This window comes from Passer montanus, unplaced genomic scaffold (genome assembly GCF_014805655.1).
Source record: "Passer montanus isolate IOZ18808 unplaced genomic scaffold, ASM1480565v1 scaffold53, whole genome shotgun sequence".
Classification (NCBI taxonomy): domain Eukaryota; kingdom Metazoa; phylum Chordata; class Aves; order Passeriformes; family Passeridae; genus Passer; species Passer montanus.
Genome location: NW_024370263.1, coordinates 7,991,555 through 8,013,594, shown reverse-complemented (window position 1 = coordinate 8,013,594; position 22,040 = coordinate 7,991,555). Strand labels below are relative to the sequence as shown.

Below are 22,040 nucleotides of genomic sequence, written 5' to 3'. Positions count from 1 at the left end.
CTTTTTTCCCAGCAAATTCAATTTCTGAGAGACCTCAGCTCCCCCCGTAGTTGACAGGAAGATGAAAAGGCTGGGGAATGTCAGGTTACCTTGCAGCAAAGGAAAACTTCGGGAAGGATGGAGAGCCAGTGATTCAGGGGCTGTAAGAACGTGCCAGGAAGGCTCTTGCTCATCTCCATTAATGAGCGTGGCCTTTGTGTTTGGGGAGGTGCTGAGATCTCTGTGGTGCTGACGGGTTTGGAGCTGCACGTGTTGTTTCAGAACAGCTTTTAGGGCAGGCATTAAGGCTTTGCTTCCTGACTGCCCCGAGCAGGAGCAGCCTGTGGGTTGAGGACATTCCCAGGTGTGAGGGCTGTCTGTGCCAGAATCACTGAGAAAGAAAAGTACCCAGGTGTCAAATACCCACAGGGAGCTCTGCCTGTGTCCCCTGCTGCCAAGATCAGGTTGGCCTTGTCCTGTTGGGATGTGTGTATCTTCTCTGGGCCCTCCAATTTCCAGGCTCCTCAGGTATGGAAGGTGCTGAACAGGTACCCATTTCTACCCTCAGCTCTTTCTGAGAGCACACTCAAGTATTCTTGAGCTGCACTTTCTTCATTGAATGTGAAATGTGTGACAATAATGTATTTAATGAAATATTGCTGGGTTTATTGAAATTCCTGGAAATGTACTGCATATACCAGCACCATGGTGTTATTTAAATGAGACTTTAAAAGATTTTCTTAATTTTTTGGTCTTGTTAGTGAATGTAGCCATTGAAGATCAATATTGTAATTGTTGGTTGTACAAATTCAGTATTAGGCACAGAGCCTGCAGCAAGATGTAGAGTCATGATATGGATTAATAAAATTAAAATGAGTTTTAAACCCCCATACTCTGAAGGGGAGGAATGCTCAGCCAGCAGCCACAAGCACTCTGTGCTGCAGTTCCAGAGCAGGGGCTTGGCTCGGGGTGACACACATGGGTGTCTTAGGAAAGGTCAGCTCAGGACCTGCTCTGTTCCTTCTGCTGACTCAGGCCTTCATCTAATGCTGAGAATTCTTTTTTCCTCCCATCAATAATGGCCTGGTAGCAGAACTGCAGCCTCTGCACAGCCCTGGGTGCCCTGCAGAAAGTGAGGAGGGGATTTTGCAGACACACGAAGAAGGTGATTGTCTGAAGGGAGTGTGAACAGTGCAAGGCTGATCCTGCCAGTGCTGTACCTGTTCTGTCGTGAGGAATTGGGCAGTGATGTTGGATTCCTGGCACTCTGCACTCCCTGTTACTCAGCCTTACTTTTCTTGCTATTGGTTCCCAAACATAAGCACATTAAGAAACTCTATTTAAGTCAAAATATTCTTGGCAAGAATTTATTGTTTTGTGGGGTTTTTTTGCTTGTGTTTGGCTATGTTGTGTTCTTTACATCTTTGAGATCTTCATTTCTTGCCTTGTCTGGAAGCAGAGCCAGAGTGGGGAGGGGGCAGGGCAGGAATGGAGGCACACAGAGTGCTGCTGTTGCAAGCCTCAGACACTCCAGTCTGGTGGACACAGCAGCTCTGGTCTCTGTCCTTTTGTTGTGAGAGTCCTTGAGCCTGAAGTGGCTCTGTCCTGTCCTGGTGCTTCTCCATTGCATTCCCCTCCCTGGCCCATTAAATACCTGCCCAGGATGCAGGGGCTGGTGGCTGTCAGGAGGGCGAGGCAGTGAGCAGAGCTCCGTGCCTGCTGGGGCACTGACACACGCACAGTGATGGTGCCTCCCAAATCTCCTGCAGCTGCTGGGCTGGGCACAGCCTCTGTGCCCGGCCTGTCACAGCAATCCTCCCTGCCACCCTTCCCTGTCCCCAGGAGTTACTGTGCCTGGGAGCTTGGTTTATTTATTGTTTGCTCTTTTTTTCCTGATTTTTTCACTGTAAACTTTGTGGTGCCCATCACTGCTTTGCCCTTTCATGTTCAGGCTGACATCATTTTGTGAAACAGTGTCATATCCTTTTATCTAAATACTTTTCTCTGTAATTATTACTTTGCTGCCTTTTCAGGTGGGAGCTTGCCTTTGTAATATGATCTTCCTCTGATCATTTTTGTATCACTTGGTAATATAAAGGTGTATGTGTTCCTCTGAGGCCCTTTTATTTAAATTATTTCTTTATCTGTCTGTCAATGTGAATAATAAAACACCTTCAGGATTGCTCATCTCTCTCCTAATGAATGATCAGGTGTCATGTGTTCTAAAATCAATGATTAATTTACAAAAGTTTATTCAAACTTCAGTAAAATGCGATATTCAAAGGAAATATTGTGTCATCAGAGCTCAGAGCTGTTGCCAAAGCCTTTCTGTGCCTGTTGATCAGGCCCACGAAGGCAGCTGCAGTTGCTGGGCTGCAGTGTGTGTGTCTGTGTGTCAGGCAGCCCCTGCACACCCAGCTGGGCACCAGAGGTGCAGCAGCACTGGGACCCCCTGCTCCTGGGGCTGTGCCCAGCAGCCTCTGCCCCCGGGGTCACTGCCTGCTCTCCCTGCACACGTGCAGGCTGGACACCCTTTGGGGGTGAGATCAAACTGCCAGAATTATCCTTCAGGGCAGCCCCAAGCAGTTCCTGATGGTCAGGCTTGTGAAAAGGGTAAATTCGTGCTGGCTTTGGGCTGTTGCCCTGCTTTGGAAGCATCAGAGAGTGGCTGCTGCTAGGACTCGGGATTGTTTCTGTGCTGCTGGCTCTTCTCTGGTGGAGCAGGAGCTCCCTTTGCAGAAAACCTGAATGCTTGTACCAGTGGCTCAGGTGTGCTTTGCTGGGCAGGCTGTGATGTTTCCCCTTGCAGAGGCCTCTGTTTCAACACATCAATAACTGCCTTGTCTTTCTGCTCAGGCCAATCCTCATGAAGTTTGAGCATCTTGGCTCAGAGTGCTTCCTTCTTTGCCTGACTCAACACTGACACATTCCTGGTTTCTCACTGCAGTGGTGATGCTTGATAGTTTGCACAAAAAGAATGGTTTGAAAGTGTGCAGTCCTTTAGAAGTGATGGTACAGGTGATTTGTCTGCATCTTTGTGGAGTTCAATTTGCTTTATTCAGCATCTGCTGTTCTTAAGTGTATGTTTCACTCTCCAAAATACTCCAACTTGTTTCAAGTGATCTTACAAGAAATGAGGAGCCACCTTTTCACCAAGAAGCTTTTCAGTGTGGTCTGCAGCCTTGATGTCCAAATCATCTTTCTCTGACCTTCTAAAAAGGTCTGCAGAGAGATGCAGAACTGGAATGGGAGTTGGAGTAACTGGGGGAAGAGGGAGAAGTTGGCAGGCTGGGAGCAGCATTGCTCTTGGAGAAGAATGATAATTTCCCAAGGATGAAACAGTCACAGGGAATGTTATAAAGTGAAGCAGGCAGAGCAGTCTGAAATGCTAATAAGGAGAGGACTTAAAAAGAAATTGGTGATTTTGGGCCTCGAAGCCATTTTTCGTTTTAATTTGTTACAGATAAATGCATGACTCTTGGGTTGCAGGGTTCTATTTTTGCTTCCCTCTTTGTGACACATCGATTTGGCCTTATCGCTGCTCTCTGGGTGCCTGCCCTTTAGAATGCTGCTGGCTCCCAAAAGCAGGAGGTTTTTTTGGAAACTGTCCTTTCATGGTGCCACAGCACAGGGAGGAGAGATCGGGGTTCCTGCTGCAGATAGGCTGGGTTCTTTGATTTCTGATTATGCTGATTTTCCTCTTCCAAACAAGCAGGTGAAGAATAATGAGAAATGAGTGCTGCAGTGTGAATAGTGACAGTTACTTGATAGTGATCAATTGCTGCTTCAGCCTGTGCTGCACAGCTGTGGGGAATATTGGGATCACTGGAGACTTTTAAATGCAGTCATGCATTCATAAGGAAAGGCTCCTTTCTTTATTTCTTGTGGGTTTAAGGTTTTTTTTTTTTGTTTTATATGGCAAAGTAGTGGAAGTCTACAGAAAATGGGACTGGTTTAGTCCTCAACCACCCCTTACTTCTTGCCACTGTGTCAGAAAGTTGCTGGCAGTAAAGCAAAGCTAGCCTGAATCCCAAATGGAAAAGTGCTCTGCTGATGGTGCTGATGAAGCTGGAGCTGCCACGAGAGGCAAGAGGAGGAAGATGGGGAATCACCCCTGGAAGCTCCAGTTGGTTTATTCATGTTGAAGGGCTGTGGAGGATGCTGGACCCTGAGGAAGGAGCAGGACAAGCAGCCCACAAACCCTTCAGGATGGAAGTGGTCCTACTGAGATCTTTATGTAGCACAGTCTGGATCCTCTCTGTTGTCACTCAGAGGGGCAGAGCAGATCATCCCTCTGGTAAAAACCGGCTGAGCTGCACCTGGGGAAGGGGCTCACTCTGGTTGTAGCCTGGCTTTAAAATGCCTCCCTTCTGAGCATTAGCAGGTTCAGCCACTTAACTAGGTTAAAGCTGGAATATCTCAATTTTTCAGACGTGAGCATGAAGTTTCATTGGAATGGACATCTCCCACGACATTACTTTCCAGAGCTGAAAATATATCATGCTAGCAGATTTTTTTTCCTAGATACTTTTGCTGAAATGATTTCAATTCGTAGCAAACCTAGAAGAGCAGAAGTGTTCAGAAGATTCAAGGACAGCAGCTGAAATGAACTAAGAAGGTAAAATTTCAGCCCTTACTGAAAAGAACCACTTATCTCAATCCCCAAGATACAGCAACAAATTTCATCTATTGCATTACCAGCCTGAGCCTGCAGCTGGGAAGGCAATTTCCCTAAGAAGTTGTTCCCTTCAATCTACAAGAAGAAGACAATTTACTTTTTTTTAAATAGTAGCATTATATAATTGATTGGAAGAGTTTTAGATCTCATGAATGCTGGATGATTGTGGATTGAACTGTTTTAAAAATAAAGTAACTGTGAGGGCTGAAATGCCAAGGATCTGGCAGTACAGGATGGAGTCAGGGCTCTTGGCAGGTCCCTTCACTTTTCCGAAGCCGTGGTCAGTAACTGCAGTGGAACTGAGCCGTGAGGAGTGGTTGTCACTGACTGACAGCTGCTGCTCCGTGGCTCTCGGGAAACGAGGCTGGGAGGTTTTTAAACAGGGTACAAAGTGAGTGCCTTCCTGAGGAAGGTGGTGCTGGGGATTTGTGCACAAGCTTTGGCTGTGCAGGAGCAAACCCCACGTGCTGCCTTTGCCTCAGACGCTTTCAAATTCACTGGCCTACCTACAAATTGCTTCTTCCATCCATGGCAAGTATTTCTTAAACAGTGTCAGCCAGAGGAAGGTTTACTGAGGAGAGAGAAAAGAAAACCATCCTGTGGTAACATCTCGGGTGGCCACAGACTGAAATCCTCAACAGATTTCACATCAGAAGGGGTCAGACACAGTCACTGTGGCAAGGGATTGACAAACCAGTGCTCCTGGCATCAGCCTGGCATCAGCATCAGGTGGGCTGGATTCCTTCACACGCCTGGGGATCCTCTCCTGGAAGGACAGTGCTGGTTCTTCTGCTGCCAGGGTCTCTGTGGAGATGTTTCCAGACACAGTGGTGCAGCAAAGGTCAATTGCAGTTCTCGAATTTGTTTATTTTTTGTCTTGGTGCTGTTTCCTTAAGAGCACTTCAGCTCCCCATCTTTAAGTGAGAGTCTGCGTCACTCGTGACTTGGCTGTTCAGGTGGGTTGTTCCAGTGGAACGTGGATTATGATGGTAGAGATGGAATGTAGTGTTTAGGATAGATTATATAATTTAAATTTTAAAACACTGCTTTTCTGCTGAGTCTCACTAATAACAAACAAAGTGGTAATCTTCTGCAATTCTGCCTTTGTAAAAACATGCATAATTTTTACAAAAATAGTCATGGTTGTAATTAAGGACGCTGATAGTTGTTTTTGTTTTTAATTTCCTATCCTTCTGAATCCTTAATAAACTTTCACGGTCAAAATCCAGATGGTACAGCAGAGCTCAGTGTTGTTTTTGAGACATTTTGTTTGTGCTGATTATAACTCTCCCCAGATAAAAGTTTAAAATTGTTTGGATTTTTGGCCTTTGGCAGTTTGGAAAGCTGCTGTCAGCTTCCAGCACAAACCAGTTCAAATTCAGTGTACGTTCCCAGCTGGTGCTGGGGAAGGGCACTTTGAGGGGACCAGTTTGCCACTGCCCAGAAATGTGAAGGCCATGCATTTATTCCAGCTGTGAGGCTGGTGCCTATTTTCATAGGCAATTCACAGTCTCTTCTTTTATTTTTCCCCATTTGTGTTGCTCTCCTGTTCTGAAGAGTCACTGATTTACAAAACCTGAGGAATATTGTCCTGTGGGGATGGGGAATGCAAAGGAAGGGGTTTTAATCCCTCAGATAATTAAGCACTAAAATAAATGATTAAAAAATTATGAGGCGAAACACTCTGTTAATTTTAATATAAAAATAATGTACTTTTCCCTGTGGAACACAAGGGAGGGAGCTGCAATCAAAATAAGGGGAATAAAAAATTGAAAACTCAGTTTTTTTCTCTCCAAGTTGCTTCTTTGATGCCTTGCTGTGCTTTGCCAGGATGTTGGGAGGAGATCGAAATGAGTGTGGAATTTCTAAATGGGGCATTGGATGGGGAAGGGCTGTGGGCTGGGTGAGCTGAGGACAGCAGAGCAGAGCTCCAGCCCTGCAGCTCACTGCCCCGAAGCATCAGGGCTGGGAGAAATCTTTGCTGGAGGATTGTCCTGAAAAAGGTCCTGAAAAACTTCATTTGCTCTCAGTCAGTATCTGGAGAAAGTAGGAGCTGAATGCTCAGAAGACTCAGGCTGAAGTGAAGGTGGTTTTGTGTGTAAGAAAGCTCTGCAGTTTACTCTTTATTAAAAATGATCTTCATAGCAGATCTCAGATGAGTTTGCCACCTCTGGGGATCTCAGGATTTCAGTGCTCGTGCACTTTACAGTCCCAGATGTTGCCGTGTGCTGGGGCCATTTTCCTGGTCCTTCAGATAGACTTTATTTCAGTTCTTTGGGGTTTGAGTGGACGTTAGTTAAACTTTGTAATGTAAGGTTTTATTGCAGTTGTTTATTGGAAAAGGAATTTCTCCTTTTCAAGATGTAGAGAAGGATTTTATGAAGCTCTGAAACTCTTTTGTAATCCTTTCTTCCTGGCCTCTTCCGTTCTCAGATTGGTTCCTTCTCAATGGAACCCTTATCTAGTGTTAGTTTGTTTTGATTTGTTGCTGGTTTTTATGTGATTTTGTGGATTATCATCTTTTAAGAAGCCAGATAGTTTTGCTTTTACATCTAGAAAGTCTTTTGCTTTTTTTTTTTAAACTTCAGTTTGTTTTGCATTGTGTTAGGCCTGGAGAGCCTAACCAAAATCACAGCTTTGGGGTTTTAGGTTCTGCTCCTACATAAATAGTAAGATAAGTTGGTTATGTTTGCTGCCTAGAAAGGGTAAGGGGAAAGAAACAGTAATACCCTTTATTTTTTGGGCATAGAACAGCAGCACAGGAGAAGTGGCTTGTCTGAGGTTGGACAGAGTGGACTGCAGCACCAAAATGGAAAATTCATGGTTAGGAGTAACTGGCATCAGTTTAGGCCACCACAGTACTCGTGAGCAAATCAATATTTAGGTCAGATGCTGAACAAAAAAATAAAGACTACTAAAGCATTTGTGAATTAGAGCTTGAGAAACTGGGTTGTCTTCGGATGCCTTTGTCCCCTTTCTGAACGAGGGTAATGATTTGAATTTGCTGCGGGGGGGAAAGAACGGCAATTTATTTCATAATTAGGGTAGAGGATGTGAGCACGAAGGTCAGCTGTTCAAACAGGAAAGGTGATGCTGTATTTGCATCTGTATTTTTATAGTTGCTGTATTTGTTCTTTGGGACTGCCAGTTCCTAGAAAGGATGCAGAGCTTGCCTGCCTCAGGTAATTGCTGGCTGGCAGAGTTTAAACAGGTGCCCTGCAGCGGGAGAGGCTCAGGGCCATTGGCAATGTCTTTGTGTGCAGGGATGTACAGCCTCCAGATAATGCAGCTGGAGGAGGGGACAGTGGAGGGTTAGGCAACAACGAATCCTGATGGTGATCTACAGAAAAAACCCTTTATTCATGGATCAAGTGAAATAGAAGGGCCTGTAAATTGATGCAAATACAACTCCTTTTGAAATCCTCACAGAGTGATGCAAAGGAGCTGTTGTGTACATGGCTATTGTGCTAAATACTTTTCAAGTGAAATTCAGCCTTGTGCAGCAAACCATTTAGAGTCCATGTACTGCTTGAGAGTGCTGAGAAGGTTGAAGTGAACTCTGGGCAGTCCATTTGCAGCATTTGGTGTGAAATCATTGCACTGCATTCCTGCACAGGTGGAGCTTGCTGTAATGATCAGATTTTTCAGCTGTGCCTGTGCAGTGATCTGGGGTTGCAGGTGCTGACTGGGTCATTTTGTCTGTGATGATAAATGTTCATTGCAGTGGAGATGTGACCTCTGGCACGTGTAAACCTCCACAAGCTACTTCTTTTGATCTGGCTGTCATGCAGATGTATCATAAAGCATTGCTTTCCAGGCTGATTAGATAAATCACTGTCAGCCTAGGCCACCTCTGCAGGGACTGATGAGGTTTATTGCCACCAGTCCCAGCTGCAGCACTGTCCAGCCCCTCAGTAAAGTCGGTGAGGTTATATCACAGTATGACTTGAAGATCTGATCTTTTACACTCTCCTTTCCTTCCAACAGTGACTGAGAGTCGAGGGATCCTGGAGAGCATACAGAGGTTTTCTTTGCTGCCCACTTACTTGCCTGTGACCTATCGCATCCACAATGCAGATGTTTCCTTCTTTCTTAAGGAAGCCAACCAGGATATTATGAGGAACTCCAGCTTGCAGTCCCGGGTGGAATCCTTTCTCATCTACAAATCCAAGAGTCCACCCGTGTTAAATGCCAGCTATGGACCTTTTTCCATTGAACAGCCAGTGCCCCAGGACTTAATGCTGCCTTCAAATCCCTTTGGCTCTACTAACACGTTCTCCTTTAACTGGAAGCTCCAGGCCTACATCATGAGCACCAAGATCTACCTGAGCAAGCCGCGGGTGCAGGTGCTGTTCTACATCGTGGGCAGGGACTGGGACGAGTACAGCCCCGCGGAGCGGCTGCCCTGCCTGCGCGTGTTCGCCTTCCGCGAGACGCGCGAGGTGCGCGGCAGCTGCCGCCTGCGGGGCGACCTGGGGCTCTGCGTGGCACAGCTGGAGCTGCTGCCCGCCTGGTTCAACCCCCCCACCGTGGTGGCTGGCCGGAAGAAACAGCTGGAGAGGTCTGAGGGCAGCCCCGTGGAGCTCTACTACTCCATCCACGCGGGAGATGAGAGAGGGGAGTGCGCCAAGGAGGATGTCAGGAAAAGCAACGGCATCGATGAGTCGGGACCTCCCCTGCAGAGGATTGGAAGTGTTTTCCTTTACCAAACACATGCTGCCCCTTCTTTGACTGAAATGAGATTGGATAATAATATTGTGATCCAGTATGCACCAAAGACTGTCAAGCAAGGAGACATTCTGACTTTCCTTGTATCTGTTGCTAAAAACTCGACAGAAGATCAGTTCACGCTGAGGTAAGGCTGCTTTGTGTTTCTTTGGTGCCTCACTTTTTGTTTCTCTGCTCTTGAAGTCACTTTCTCTGTGTAAATGGCCTAACAGTCCATCAATTGCTGCTCTCCACTTCTCATGTTGCTCAGTCTTGTGCTGTATGAGTTGTGTGATATGTGATCTCGTGGAGTGAGAGAGGCCTTTTCCTGAAGTTGTCCTTTGAGGAATGCTTCCAAAAATTGAAATGGTAGAGCTGGGACATATCTATGTACTAAGAGGAGATAACATCTAAATTCTTGAGAGCTGGAGTTTGCAGTTCTCCTAATCTCTCTCACTGGACTCATGTTGAGATTAATGAAGCTTAAATCCACGGAGTTATTTACAGGAAATGAGCAGGAATTGGGCATTTAGGTAGGATTCACATGTTTCAGCATCTCTCCCCAGCTTGTCATGAGCTCAGTTCTGTATTGCAGCATGTCTGAGGTTCCCCAGTATTATTGATCTACCAAAACAATTTCTGAAAATGAGAAATGGCCCGGGGGGTGGTGTTTGGATGTGACATCAAGTGGCACATTGGTTCACCTCATTCTGTCCAAGCACTGAGCTGTTCCAGGGCAGCTCCCTGTAACCACCAGTATAATCCAAGCCAGACCAGTAAGGCCTGGGCTGGGGCAGGTGTGTGTGCCTGCAGGAGGGACTGTCCAGCTGCCTTTTCTTTCCAAGCTTGCCCCCGAGTTCAGCACTGTGAGGGTTGTGTGGGAAATCCATGTCTGCAGAGATTATTCCATTTTTGATCCCTTACCAGTGACTGGTGCCACCTCTTCCCGAGCCGAAGGTAAATGCCACACTCTGGCTTCTGGGGATGAGAAGATTTGTCTCAGGTGGCTGTCCTAGAAATGGTGGGTGTTACCAAAGCTCCCAGAGCACTCCTCTGAAACAGCAGGTGCCTCATGAGGAGCAGTGAGCTCCCCACCGGTACAAATGCCACGGTCACACTCTGGCTTCTGGGGGTGAGAAGATTTGTCTCAGGTCCTAGAAATGGTGGGTGTTGCCAAAGCTCCCAGAGCACTCCTCTGAAACAGCAGGTGCCTCATGAGGAGCAGTGAGCTCCCCACCGGTACAAATGCCACGGACTGGGACCTGCCTTCATAAACAGCTCTGCTGAGCACCAGGGATGCTTTGGAGCTGTCCCCAAGAAATCCTGAAGGGAAACTCCTTTCTCAGGTGTTACACATCTCCATTCCAGGGCTGGAAATGGGGCCAGGTTGGAAATGGAGCATTCATGGACTCCCATGTCTGCCCCAGCCTGGAGTAAGGAGTAACTCAGATTTGGCACCACTGGCCTCAGCACTAAGAGCTCAACCCAGCAATTTTTTCCCCTCCCCTTCCCCCAGGGGAATTTCTGGGGGAAATGGTGTGCCCTAAAATCAGGACATTTTCCCTCTGCAGGTGTGTGATGTATAAACTGAATAACCACAGCACTTGGCTGCTGACTCAAGGGCAATTATTTCTTTTTCATCTGGTGGAGGACAAGCACATCTCCTCACCATATCAGTTTGTCATCTTCTGAGTCAATCTAAGATTTAAATTGTGTCCTGAGTACTGATTTCAAGCCAGGCAATCCAAGTTCCTCAGAGCAAGTGTTCAGGGATGGCTGTGTCTTTATTCTCTGTACTAATGACTTAATCACATCAGCAGACATGGCAACTTCTGCTACATTTAAAAACAGGTTTAAATATAAACATTAAAAGCAATTAATTAAGGTAAAAAGTGTTTGTTTTCACTGTAAATGTAGAGTCTTAGAAATCTCACTTCAAAGCATCTGTGTTTCCATGAGCTGTAATCCATTAAAAGTGGAGCTGGTTACAACCATTATAATTGTTACATATGGATTTATAAAATTTTCAAAAACCTTGCTTTGTTTAAATTAGGATGCAAATGCAGCACCTGAACTTTTTAAGGAATGCTTCTAAAATTAATTTTCTGGAACAAAAAAGGAAAATATGTGTTTGAATTGTAGCTTTTTATTCTGAGATCTAAGGTAGCATAAAACAAAAAATAAGCTAAAAATAGGGAGTGAATATCAGTTCAAAATGAAAAGTGTGGCATTCTTGTCTTAAAAACAGCACTTTGGTGTTACCTTTTAAAAACAGACTGTTGTAACAACTTGCTGTTGCTTTCCTGGGTTTGATTTCTCTTGACCTGCTTTTCTGAGAGCACCTGGCTTCAGACTGGAACGTGCTGCAGTGGCAGAGCAGGTTCACGTGGTTTAACTGTGCTTTGAGGGAGCCATGCCTCTCTTGGGTCTGGTTACAGCATCTCTACGGGGGTTTTGGTTGGGTTTTTGGTCAGAATTGTGATTTCTGTGTTCATCCCTCCATGTTCTCCATCTGTCTGGTCTCTTCTCATTCTGATCTCCACTCTGATAGAGGAAATGGTCTCTTTCCCCTCCCCCAATGTAACTATTTATGAGGAAAATTGTATTAATTTTTATTTCAAGCCACTCCATTATTTTTCCAAGTTCTGCCTTGAGTGGCAGCAAGACTTGGAACTATATTCATGAAGAGAGGCCAAGGGCTGCTGGCAAAATGCTTTTACCATTGCTTTTGCTCCAGTGGACTGGAAACTATGGCTTGAACAGATGGAAAATATAGGATATGCAGGTCAAAAATGAAGAAACAGACATGCAAAACAGCCAAAAGTAAAAAATTACTCATCACTACTATTTTCTGGTTCAGAACTCTTGTGCCTAGAGTAAACCCTTTCCCCTTTCTAACAGGAAATTGTCTTCAAGGGGAGCCTTCCAGAAACTTCTGAATACTGAAAGAGTACTGGTGAGAGGTACCCTTGGCTTTTGTCTTGTGGTGTTCTGCACAAGGGAGGATTTAGAGGTGTGAACATGGAACTGATGGACTGTTTTTAATTTTGGGAAAGAGTTGGACCATAAGAGCCAAGGCCTAGATTTTGTTTTTTAATGAGCTCGGGAAATTAAAAATATTTGTCTTGACTCTGTATGAGTGTGAGAGATGGAGGAAAGGAAGGAGATAAAATATAGATGGTGGGTAAATGCAGAATACTGCTGTAGCCTGAACGCCTCAGCTGGGCCTTGGGAAAGGGAGGGATTTCTCAGCTTCATTCAACACTTGCTTCTCCTTTTTCACCTTCTTTTCCCATGCTGCTGGCCAGGGAAGGCTGAAGGCTCTTCCTTCCCATCGTGGGTGCTGAAAGGTTCCTGATGTTCACGGAAAATATTCCAGTCTGTCTTGTTTTGCTGTTTCCCTGCAGTTTCATGGTGCAAGTCTTGGAAACTGCAGTGAGATCTTTATTTGTAGCGTTTTTGCTGAGAAAGGAAAACATGAAGTATAATTCCATGTCAGTCCTTCCAATGCTTTCAGCAATTAAAGCCTCAAAGCTCTGGTGTAACACGATTCCAATTCCTGTTTGCAAGCCCCAGTTCCTGCTGGGATTAACTCAGTGCTGTTACAGACGTGGCAATCAATACGTGCAGGGATGCCAGGGTGTCCCAAAGTCAGGAGCAGCACTTTGAGTCCACTGTAAATACAGTTCTTTGCTTATTAGCTTTTTCTTCTTTTGCTGGGCCTAATAAACATAACCTTTGTTTTGTTTTAAAGTCAACAGGATTGATACTTTCTGCTTGCAACCTTTTAAATTTGTTTTCCTATTTCTGGAGATGAATCAGCAAAGAAATTAGAGAGCTGGAATTGCCTTAAGCTACTGAGTGTTAGGCCTGGGTGCATTCATGAGTGGAAAAAACCAGCAGCTTTTTTCTTTTTACAGTTATTCAATTTCTAATTATACTTCATGAGTCCTGTGTGAGGGAATGATTGAAGGTTGAAATAAAAACTTGTAAACCCCCAATAGTGGAGAAATGTAAGGGTTTTTTTATAAACTATCAATGCTGTTTCTGCATTTGTAAACCCAGCTGGGGGTTGGACATCTGTAGGTACCAGTTTTATAAATGATTGGGAAGCTTTGTGGCTTCCCTCTGGTATTTCTAATGATGATAATTGTGGGAATACGGAGACTGGTGTGGAATTGTGGTGGTGAATAAGCAGTGCTTATTGATAATTGGGAAGATTTCCCCCAAAAGGCCCAAAGAGTTTATGTTACATGATCTTCTTATTCTCTGTTTTATCTAACAATCAATCGACAATAATCCAGCAAACATGAAAAGGGCTGCATAAATACATGAGGGGAGCAGAGTCCAGATCATTAGCACTCAATTTACACAGCAAGAAGATTTGAACAAGACTGGCATTTTATCAAACTGCTTGTGTGTTCTTCTAGTGCTGGGCTAAATCAAATCTTATTCTTCGTGCGGAGCTGAATCACATTTAAATAGCAGAAACAAGTGGTGATCAGGAAGGTTACCAGCCTCATAAAGCTGAGATGGGCTTTTCTCCAGGCCTTAGATTATGTGGCTATTTCCTGGTAGCCCTGAACTTGTGCCTTCTCTGCCAGGTTGAAAAGAACCCTACTGTACATTTTTTCCTCCTCCTTCCGTAGCGCTGGTTCTGTCAGGTAAAACATCCTCTCCCACATTCAGCTTCTAAAATCTTCTCATAACTGAATTTTCCCCTTGCTTCTAACTATGAGAGAAAAGGAATTTAAAAAGCCCAACAAAACCAAAATTCTCCTCTTTTGAAATGCAACCTGTGCATTTCAGCTTTTTCACTGCTCAGTCCTGATGTAAAAATAAGATTGAGTTAGACACTGTGACCTAAGAAGATGAGAGTCCTGTGTCTTTATTGTTTTGTGGTAATAACTGGTAATTTCTTTATTGTTTTGTGGAAATAACTGTTCTTCCCAGCACGAGCTGGTGCAGAGGCGTTCCTGCAGCAGGGCTGGGGGGAATCACCCCTCTGCTGCTGCCTGGGGAGAGGCTTCTCCAGCAGCCTCCCGGGGCTTTCTGCCGTGTTCAGCACACTCTGCAAGGAGGAATTAACTTGCATAGCCTGTTTATGAGCTAGTCAAGCAAATATAATTTTTTTCCATCTTCTGGATGGCAAAATAGCTTTCCTGCACTGCTAAGTGACTTGCTAATGGGCCAAAATTGTCAGTGGCACTGTGGAGACAAGTGCTTAAGAACTATTGACTTTTAGGGCACTCTATTACCTCCTGTTGGACTTGCAGATTATATTAAGAAGAAAATAGTTCCTTCTGTTAAAATTATTCCAGTTAACATCCTCTGCCTTGAGAATCAACTCACATTGCCTGAGCAGGTGTCAGAAAACTGAGACAGACCCAGCAAGCCATTACCCACACAGTGGCCTTTGCGGCCGTCTGTTATTTCAGTTTATTGCACTCCAGGCCCGTTTCCTCCTCTCAGAGCCATCCCCGAGCCTGGGCCCAGCCTGGCTCAGGCGTGCCTGGGGCAGCAGTGCCCTGGAGCAGCGTGTGGTGCTGGGCTGGCAGACCCTGGGAGGCTGGGCCGTGCCTGCCCCGGCTCCCTGCCCTGCGGGCTCGCTGTCCCAGGCACCTGGACAGGTTTATTATTTTGCTTCTCCTGCTGAAGGACTGTTTGCCTCCTCTCCTGATCGCTTGGGACTACAAACGTCAGGGAGCTCTTTGACACTGAAGCTGCACTGCTTGGGACTGCACTAGTGCCTTGCTGATCTGGCACTCCAGAATTGCTGTTCTGCTGCTCTCTGGAGACACTGAGAGTTGGCTAGGGAAAGCTAGCCATTAATTTAGGGAGCTGGAGAACATCAGCAGAAATCAACTGAACATGGTTATAGCCGGGAAATACAGGTTTGGGTTGTTTAGAAAAGGGGAGGTTGGGGTGCTACACATCCCCCAGTTATGGTAGATGTCAGAAGTGTTGTTTCTCCCCCAGAACCGCTCAGTTCTCGGTGCAGAACACACGAGCAGCTCCTTGGTATCAGAAATGAGGGGCTATGGAAGGGCTGTCAGGGCAGTGCTGGTACAGGCAGATCCAGAGGCTGATTGGCACTGGCAGGGCGTGAGCTGCCTGCTGCAGGTGCTGCTCCTGCCATCCATCTCACCTGGGGAGGTGTCACACCTTGGCATGGCTCGTTCCCACTGCCCAGGGCAGGGCCTGGAGGGTGTGAGCCCAGGGAAGGGACGCTGGGGGCTCTGCAGGGCACACGTGTGACCTGTGCAGGGATTGCTTTGTTCAGCAGCACGGGGCATTGCACACCCAGGCTGTGATGAGCGTGTCCATTCCCACTCCTTGCACTTCCCTACTTACTGCTGACAAGGTTAGGAGCTCTCTTCTACCTGCATTTTGATGTCTGCATATGTAAAACACTCTTGTAAAACTTTGGGTCAAAGAACTCTTCCTCTAATATTCTAGTAAAACATGAATTCTCAATCAAGTAGGGATTTTTCCTATTTCCAAAGTACTTCTAAAAATAAAGGCTAAGTACACTGAGGAATAAGACATTTCAGGGGAGGGAAGGTAATCTTTGATTTGAAATTATTGGAATAGTTTGACTTTTCAAGTGTTGCTTTCACATTTTTTAAGAGTAACATTTATCCAGGATGAGCACACTCATATGAAATGCATCAGGCAATCTCAAAGTGCATTTTTGATCACAAAAAAATTGAAACATTAGTTTCCTACTTCTAATGGCAAATCTGAACCCTTTCAGATTTTAAGGTTATTACTTAAACAGGTCTGACAGATCCTTGTAACATCTTGTAAAGCCGTGGTAATGAATTGTCTTGTCACTTTATCAGGTGTCAGGCTGCACAGCATCAGTCACTTCCCAGCAGTTTCCTCTCTCTGCTGGTCCCTCCTGGAGCCCCAGAGGGTTTCACACACAGCAGTGTCCCAGAGGCTGCTGTGCCCTGGCTGCTGTTCAGCTGTGCCTGTGCCCTGGCTCTGCCCCCTGTCTGGGTGTGCTGCACTGGCATGTCCCACTGCTCTGCAGTGTGTTTGCTGTGTCTCGTTCCAGGCTGCTGCATCCACACCCTTCCCATGGCGTGGAGTTCCCCTGGGAAGGGAGTGAAGGGAGCTGCTGGTACAGAATCAGTGTTTGTGCTGCTTGGTCTCAAAGAATACCAATAGTAATAGCCCGGGGTGGGTAGTTCATTGCACAGAATAATTGGTGTGTGTTCTAGTAGATGGAATCTGATCTAAATCTGTAACAGCTTTAAGTGGTGACACCAAGCCCTGGCTGTCAGGGCAGGGGTTTTGCCTTTGGGGTAGCAGAGCTGCACAGCCCGAGGTGCTGGGCATTGCTGGCCAAACTGGTGGGGCCCTTGGACACTTGGTGCAGGCTGGGATTTCTTTAGGAGCTTCACCTCAAAGCCAGGGTTAGTGATGCATTTCTGGGTGGTACATTCACTGCACTGAGGGCAGGGTGGAGCTTGTGCTCAGTGTTTGGTGCAAGGTGGCACCTTTGGAGCTTTGGTCAGTGTTTGGTGCCAGGTGGCACATCTGGAGCTTTGGTCAGTGTGTGGTGCCAGGTGGCACATCTGGAGCTTGTGCTCAGTGTTTGGTGCCAGGTGGCACATCTGGAGCTTGTGCTCAGTGTTTGGTGCCAGGTGGCACATCTGGAGCTTGTGCTCAGTGTTTGGTGCCAGGTGGCACATCTGGAGCTTTGGTCAGTGTTTGGTGCCAGGTGGCACATCTGGAGCCGGGGTCCAAGCCTGAGCACTGTTTTGTTTGAGTGCTCTTTGAGTGAAGATGTTGATGTTCTCCTGTTCTCCAGGAGGGAAGGGGCAATGCTCCCATGTCCTAGGGAGGACAGCACTGTGGGTTTGGTGCCAGGCTGGGCTGGGCACAACCTCAGGCTGTGAGTGCCCGTGCCTTGCTGAAATCAGACTTGAGCTCACCAAATCTGCTGTGGCCACTCCAGTGGCTCTCTGGCCTCTCTAGCAATGGGCTGAAGTAAGCAGACAGACATCTGCTCTGAAGTAACGCAGGGAGCTTCATTTTCCTGCTTATTTTTAATTATGGTCTGCCTGTTCCTTCCTCAGCTGTGCCTGCTGAACTCTGGTGCACTGTGCTTTGTAAAGGCTTCTCAACAAAAAAATATCTCTTCATAAATCCTGAGATCTAATGCCTGAAAGCTCTGAAGGGTTTGGGTTTAAGGATTGTCATCTTTTTGAGGAATTGCCTATTGCAAGTGTTCATTACTCAAGCTAACAGATACTGAAAGTGGCTTTAAATCACCTGCTGGGTTTTCCTTGCTTGTTTGCTTCATATATTATTTTATTTCAGGGATAGGTTTTCCTGCATATAGGTCCTGAACTTTTAGATTTCATCTATGAAGGCTTTTTTTTCCTCTGTAGCTAGAAATGCTAATTGACTGTGATTGAGCAAATAAAAATAAATTAATTCTGTGTTGAGAGACCCTTTCTGAACCATTTCTGTGTCCAGATTTAGCAGAGACAGTAATTCCTTTGCCAGCCTGTTGATTTGAGCCATCTGTAAACAGTGAAAGAACAATGTCAGTCGTGACCAGCTGAAGCCATTGTTGGTGGCCAAATTTGAACCCAGGAGGGGAAAGGCAATTTTGGATGTTGCCACTGTCGTTTAGAGAGATGTCAAATAAACAGGGAGGGCCTGAAGGGGCTGGGCTGTGGCACCAGTGAGAGTTCTGCCACTACTTTTGATTAATTTTCAAAACGTTCAAAAAGTTTTCAAAAAACAACTTTTGTGACCATACAGATGTTCAGCCTTCACTGAAACTTGATAAAGAAACCAAGGTCTGTGACTCGACACCTCTGCAGTGACTGGGGCCTCACTTTGGTTGGCAAGTTCCAGGAATTTACTGCAAGTTTCCTGACATCTCTTAAGAATGAAAGAACGGTGGGAATTCCCTTTATTGTATTACTCTAGATTTGTTAGAGGGAATGTATTATTAGCTAAAAATTCCCAAAGTGAGATACCTGCAGAGAACAGCTCTATGCATGGCTTTGAGGTCTTGTAATAATTAGGTGGATAAAACAATTTGGAATGCCTGAAAAATCTCATTATTTATCTTAACCACCCAGAGCTGGTGATACTTTTCAGCTGTGAGGGAAGATAGGAAATGCTTGGCTGTGCACTTTTTGGAAAATAGACTTCAAATCTCAGTTTGGAATGTTTCACCACGGGCTTGCAGATGGCTGAACTAGGACCTAAGTGAATAAATAAGGTGGCTGCAGGGAAAGAACTGAAAGAGGAAAAGGAGGAGGGAAGAAAGAAGGGCATCCCCCAAGATAAATTAACATCTGTGAAATAAGACACTTCCAAATGTATGCTAATGGCCTAAATGTTTCCATATTCAATTAAGTAATAAGTCCCGAGCTGGCAATATCCTCCCAAAACATTCATTTACCAGGAGAAGGCTCCGCTGGGACAGCAGAGGCACCATAATGAACTGATGTGGGCAGTAAGACATGATAATGCCTCCTTCAGAGGGAATTACTGCTTTCATAATGCAATTTACAACAAGAATTTACTTGTTGGAAGAGTTTTTTCTCTCTTCATTATGACAGTGTAATTATGACTCCAGTGGCTCAGAATAATTTGAGAGGAGTGAGTTACCAAAGGTTTTGTACTGAGTGTTCTCAGGCGCTCTGCACGCAGGACCAAGGACAGTTCTCTGGAAATAACAATCCCATGGAAGTTCTCGCAGGCCAGCGCCTGCTTGGAGCCGTCTCCTCCTGCTCCACTGGGCCCCACCTGCAGCGGCCTTCACGCGGTTTTCTTTCCTGCTGTGATTTATTTATCAGTTGGATTTCAGGTGCCAGCCCAGGACAAGCCTCACCGGCCCGGTGCAGTACTGCAGATGCTGGTTTGTGGTGTTGATGCACCTGCAGGAGCAGCCAGGGTCACCTGCAAGGCTGGCACTGTGTGTGCGTGGCACTGTGTGCGCGTGGCACTGTGCGCGTGGCACTGTGTGCGTGGCACTGTGCGCGTGGCACTGTGTGTGGCTGGAGCCTGCGTGGCACTGTGTGTGTGGCACTGTGCGCGTGGCACTGTGTGAGGCTGGAGCCTGCGTGGCACTGTGTGTGTGGCACTGTGTGTGGCACTGTGTGCGGCTGGAGCCTGCGTGGCACTGCTGCAGCACTGGCACTGTGAACAGCCTGAGTATTCCACAGCCCCTTCTTCAGAACAAGTGGCTCAGTCCCTCTGGAGTTTCGTTCAGAAGTACATGTAGATGTAGTGCAGGGTGCTGCCAGTGCCTGCTCAAAGCCACAAGCAATTTATTAAGTTATTGTCTAGCTGACAGTCTTTCACTTCAGCCTCTGATCTTGGGTGAGTGCATTTGAGCATGGAAATAATCCCTGATGTTCTGTGCCCCCTCTGGTTGTGTTCTGGTTTTTGTCCGTGTTTTCTGACCAGCCAGGCACTACTGGAATAACTGCTCTGAATAGACTCAATGTTTGTTTGTTTTCCTTCCTCCATTGTCTTAGGAAAAGCTTTTAAGGATGGCACTTGGCAGAGATTGCTCTGGCCTTGTCAGACAGAAACTGACTGGCTGTAATGTGCTTTTTTCATTTCTCTGAGAGGCACCGAGAGATTGACTGTACATTTGTTACTTAAGACAGTATTGGCAAAATCTTTTTCAATTATGGCAGACTTCTCATCTTCACAGTGTGGCAGATGTGGCTTTTTCTAGAAGCTGAGCTGGATGTGCTGGAGCCTGGAAAAATGGCTCAGCTGAAGCAGAGCTCTCTGCTCTGCTGAGGTGTTTATTCCAGCCTAAATGAACATCTCCAGTGGGATGCGAGTCCTTGTGCATCGCTGCCTCAGTGTGGGGTGACTGCACCTCCCTGAGCAGGGACAGGCTCAGGAAGCCACTCGCACCACAGCTCCTCACTGCTGGGAGCCTGTTGCCATGGCTGGCTGCAGCAGCACGCCGCCGTCAGGGACAGTGACTGTGAAACCCTGCCAGGGACACTCCTGGTGCCTCTGGGTGTCACTTGGGGAAAACCCAAACCCAACAAACTGCACGTGTGAAGGGTAGAATTCATTCCTAGAGGTGCTGACAAGAAATCTCAGCAGTCAGATGTTCTTTGGAGGACTGTATGAACGTGCTGCTAAAGTGCAGGAAGCTTTGGAAGAACTAGAAACTGTTAATATGTGGTTACCTGATGATTTGTATTCCTTAAATCTGAGTAAATGCGAAGGCAGAAAAAGTAGATAAAAAGGACTTTTGCACTTACAAAATCAATCTTTAGGTTTCATAGTGTTTTACAAAAGAACCTGACTGCATCTTGTAGTCAGGTGAGCTGAAGCAAGAGGTGGGGCTGAGCTGCCCAGTGTCCAGGAGAGTTGATCATTTCCCTTCAGTGCTCTGGAAGCCTCACAGCCCTGTTTGCTGCATCAGACACACTGCCAGGTTGTGGAGATAGGTCAGCAATACGGGGAACAGCAAGGAACTGTTTCTCCTTTTGTGATTTAATAGACTCTTCTGCTCTGTTTGCCCTCTGAGGGAGCCAACAGATTTAATACCCAATTTCTCTCATCTGCTATCAGAATGCAAATGTGATGGCAGATGAATATACTTTCAAGAATACTTAACCTAATGGGCATGTGAAGCCTGGTAATTACCAGTTGTTTGTCTGCTCGTGTGTAATGGTTTCAGTAATAGGCAGTGCCACACACTGCGATCTTGGTGCGGGCCAGGGCTGGGTTCCAGAGCAGCTTCTCCTGCTCTTCCACTGCAAACAAACAAAAAGTGCCATGTCCTCATTGCATTTGTTCCATTTTTAGTATCCTGTGAGTACCGGCTGGAATACCAGGTTAATAATGCAAATGTAGCATTTGACCCCCCTTTGGGCCAGCACATGCAGCCACAGTGACAGACTTCTCGTATTGTATGTGGCACACAGGCAGGAATGGTGAGAGAGCAGACAGGGCTTTGTGGCTGAGAGAGAAAGGATTCTACCTGCAGCCTCTGACCTTCCCGAGCCCCCTCTTGCATGGAAAAGAAGCAAACAAGAAACAGCTCCAGGTTCATTACTGTCACATTTGACAACAATGATCAAAGATAAAGATGTATTGTGTGTGGCACACAGGGCTTTGTGAGAAAAAGGATTCTACCTGCAGCCTCTGACCTTCCCGAGCCCCCTCTTGCATGGAAAAGAAGCAAACAAGAAACAGCTCCAGGTTCATTACTGTCACATTTGACAACAATGATGAAAGATAAAGAACGATCATGGACACACAGCAGACAAAGCAGAAGTTGATTCATCTTGCTCCCTAACTGCAGCACGTTAAAGCCATCGGGAACAATAAACTACAGTGGCCTGAGCTGGGCTGGGAATCAACACAGCAGTTTGTGTTGTGTTTCATAATTCATGTTGTCATGAGGAGTGCCACTATTGTGCCAACACTTCTTGAGATTTTGTTTCACTCTGTGGGCTGAAGTTTTTCAGCAGAGCTGCGCTGTGGACTGAAAGGCTGCTGTTACCAATCGGGTGTGCTCTCCCGAGGTGGGTGTGAGCAAAGAACACTGTCCCTGGGGTGACGGCCGAGAGCAGGGCTGGAGAGGGCATGTGCAGCTCCGGGCTCACAGGGGCTGTGCCCGGGCAGGTTTGGGGCTCAGAGGGGCTGTGCCAGGGCACCT

The 22,040-nt window shown here is 46.3% G+C and overlaps 1 protein-coding gene across 3 annotated transcripts in view; it reads left to right on the top strand.

Annotated features, from left to right (window-relative positions):
- TMEM132D (transmembrane protein 132D) overlaps positions 1–22,040 on the top strand; it is a 184,317-nt gene that overhangs the window by 34,855 nt on the left and 127,422 nt on the right. For all 3 annotated transcript variants that reach the window (XM_039724849.1, XM_039724850.1, XM_039724848.1), the window contains exon 2: positions 8,645–9,512. In XM_039724849.1, the coding sequence (XP_039580783.1) occupies positions 8,645–9,512 (868 nt within the window). The remainder of the gene's footprint in view (positions 1–8,644; positions 9,513–22,040) is intronic.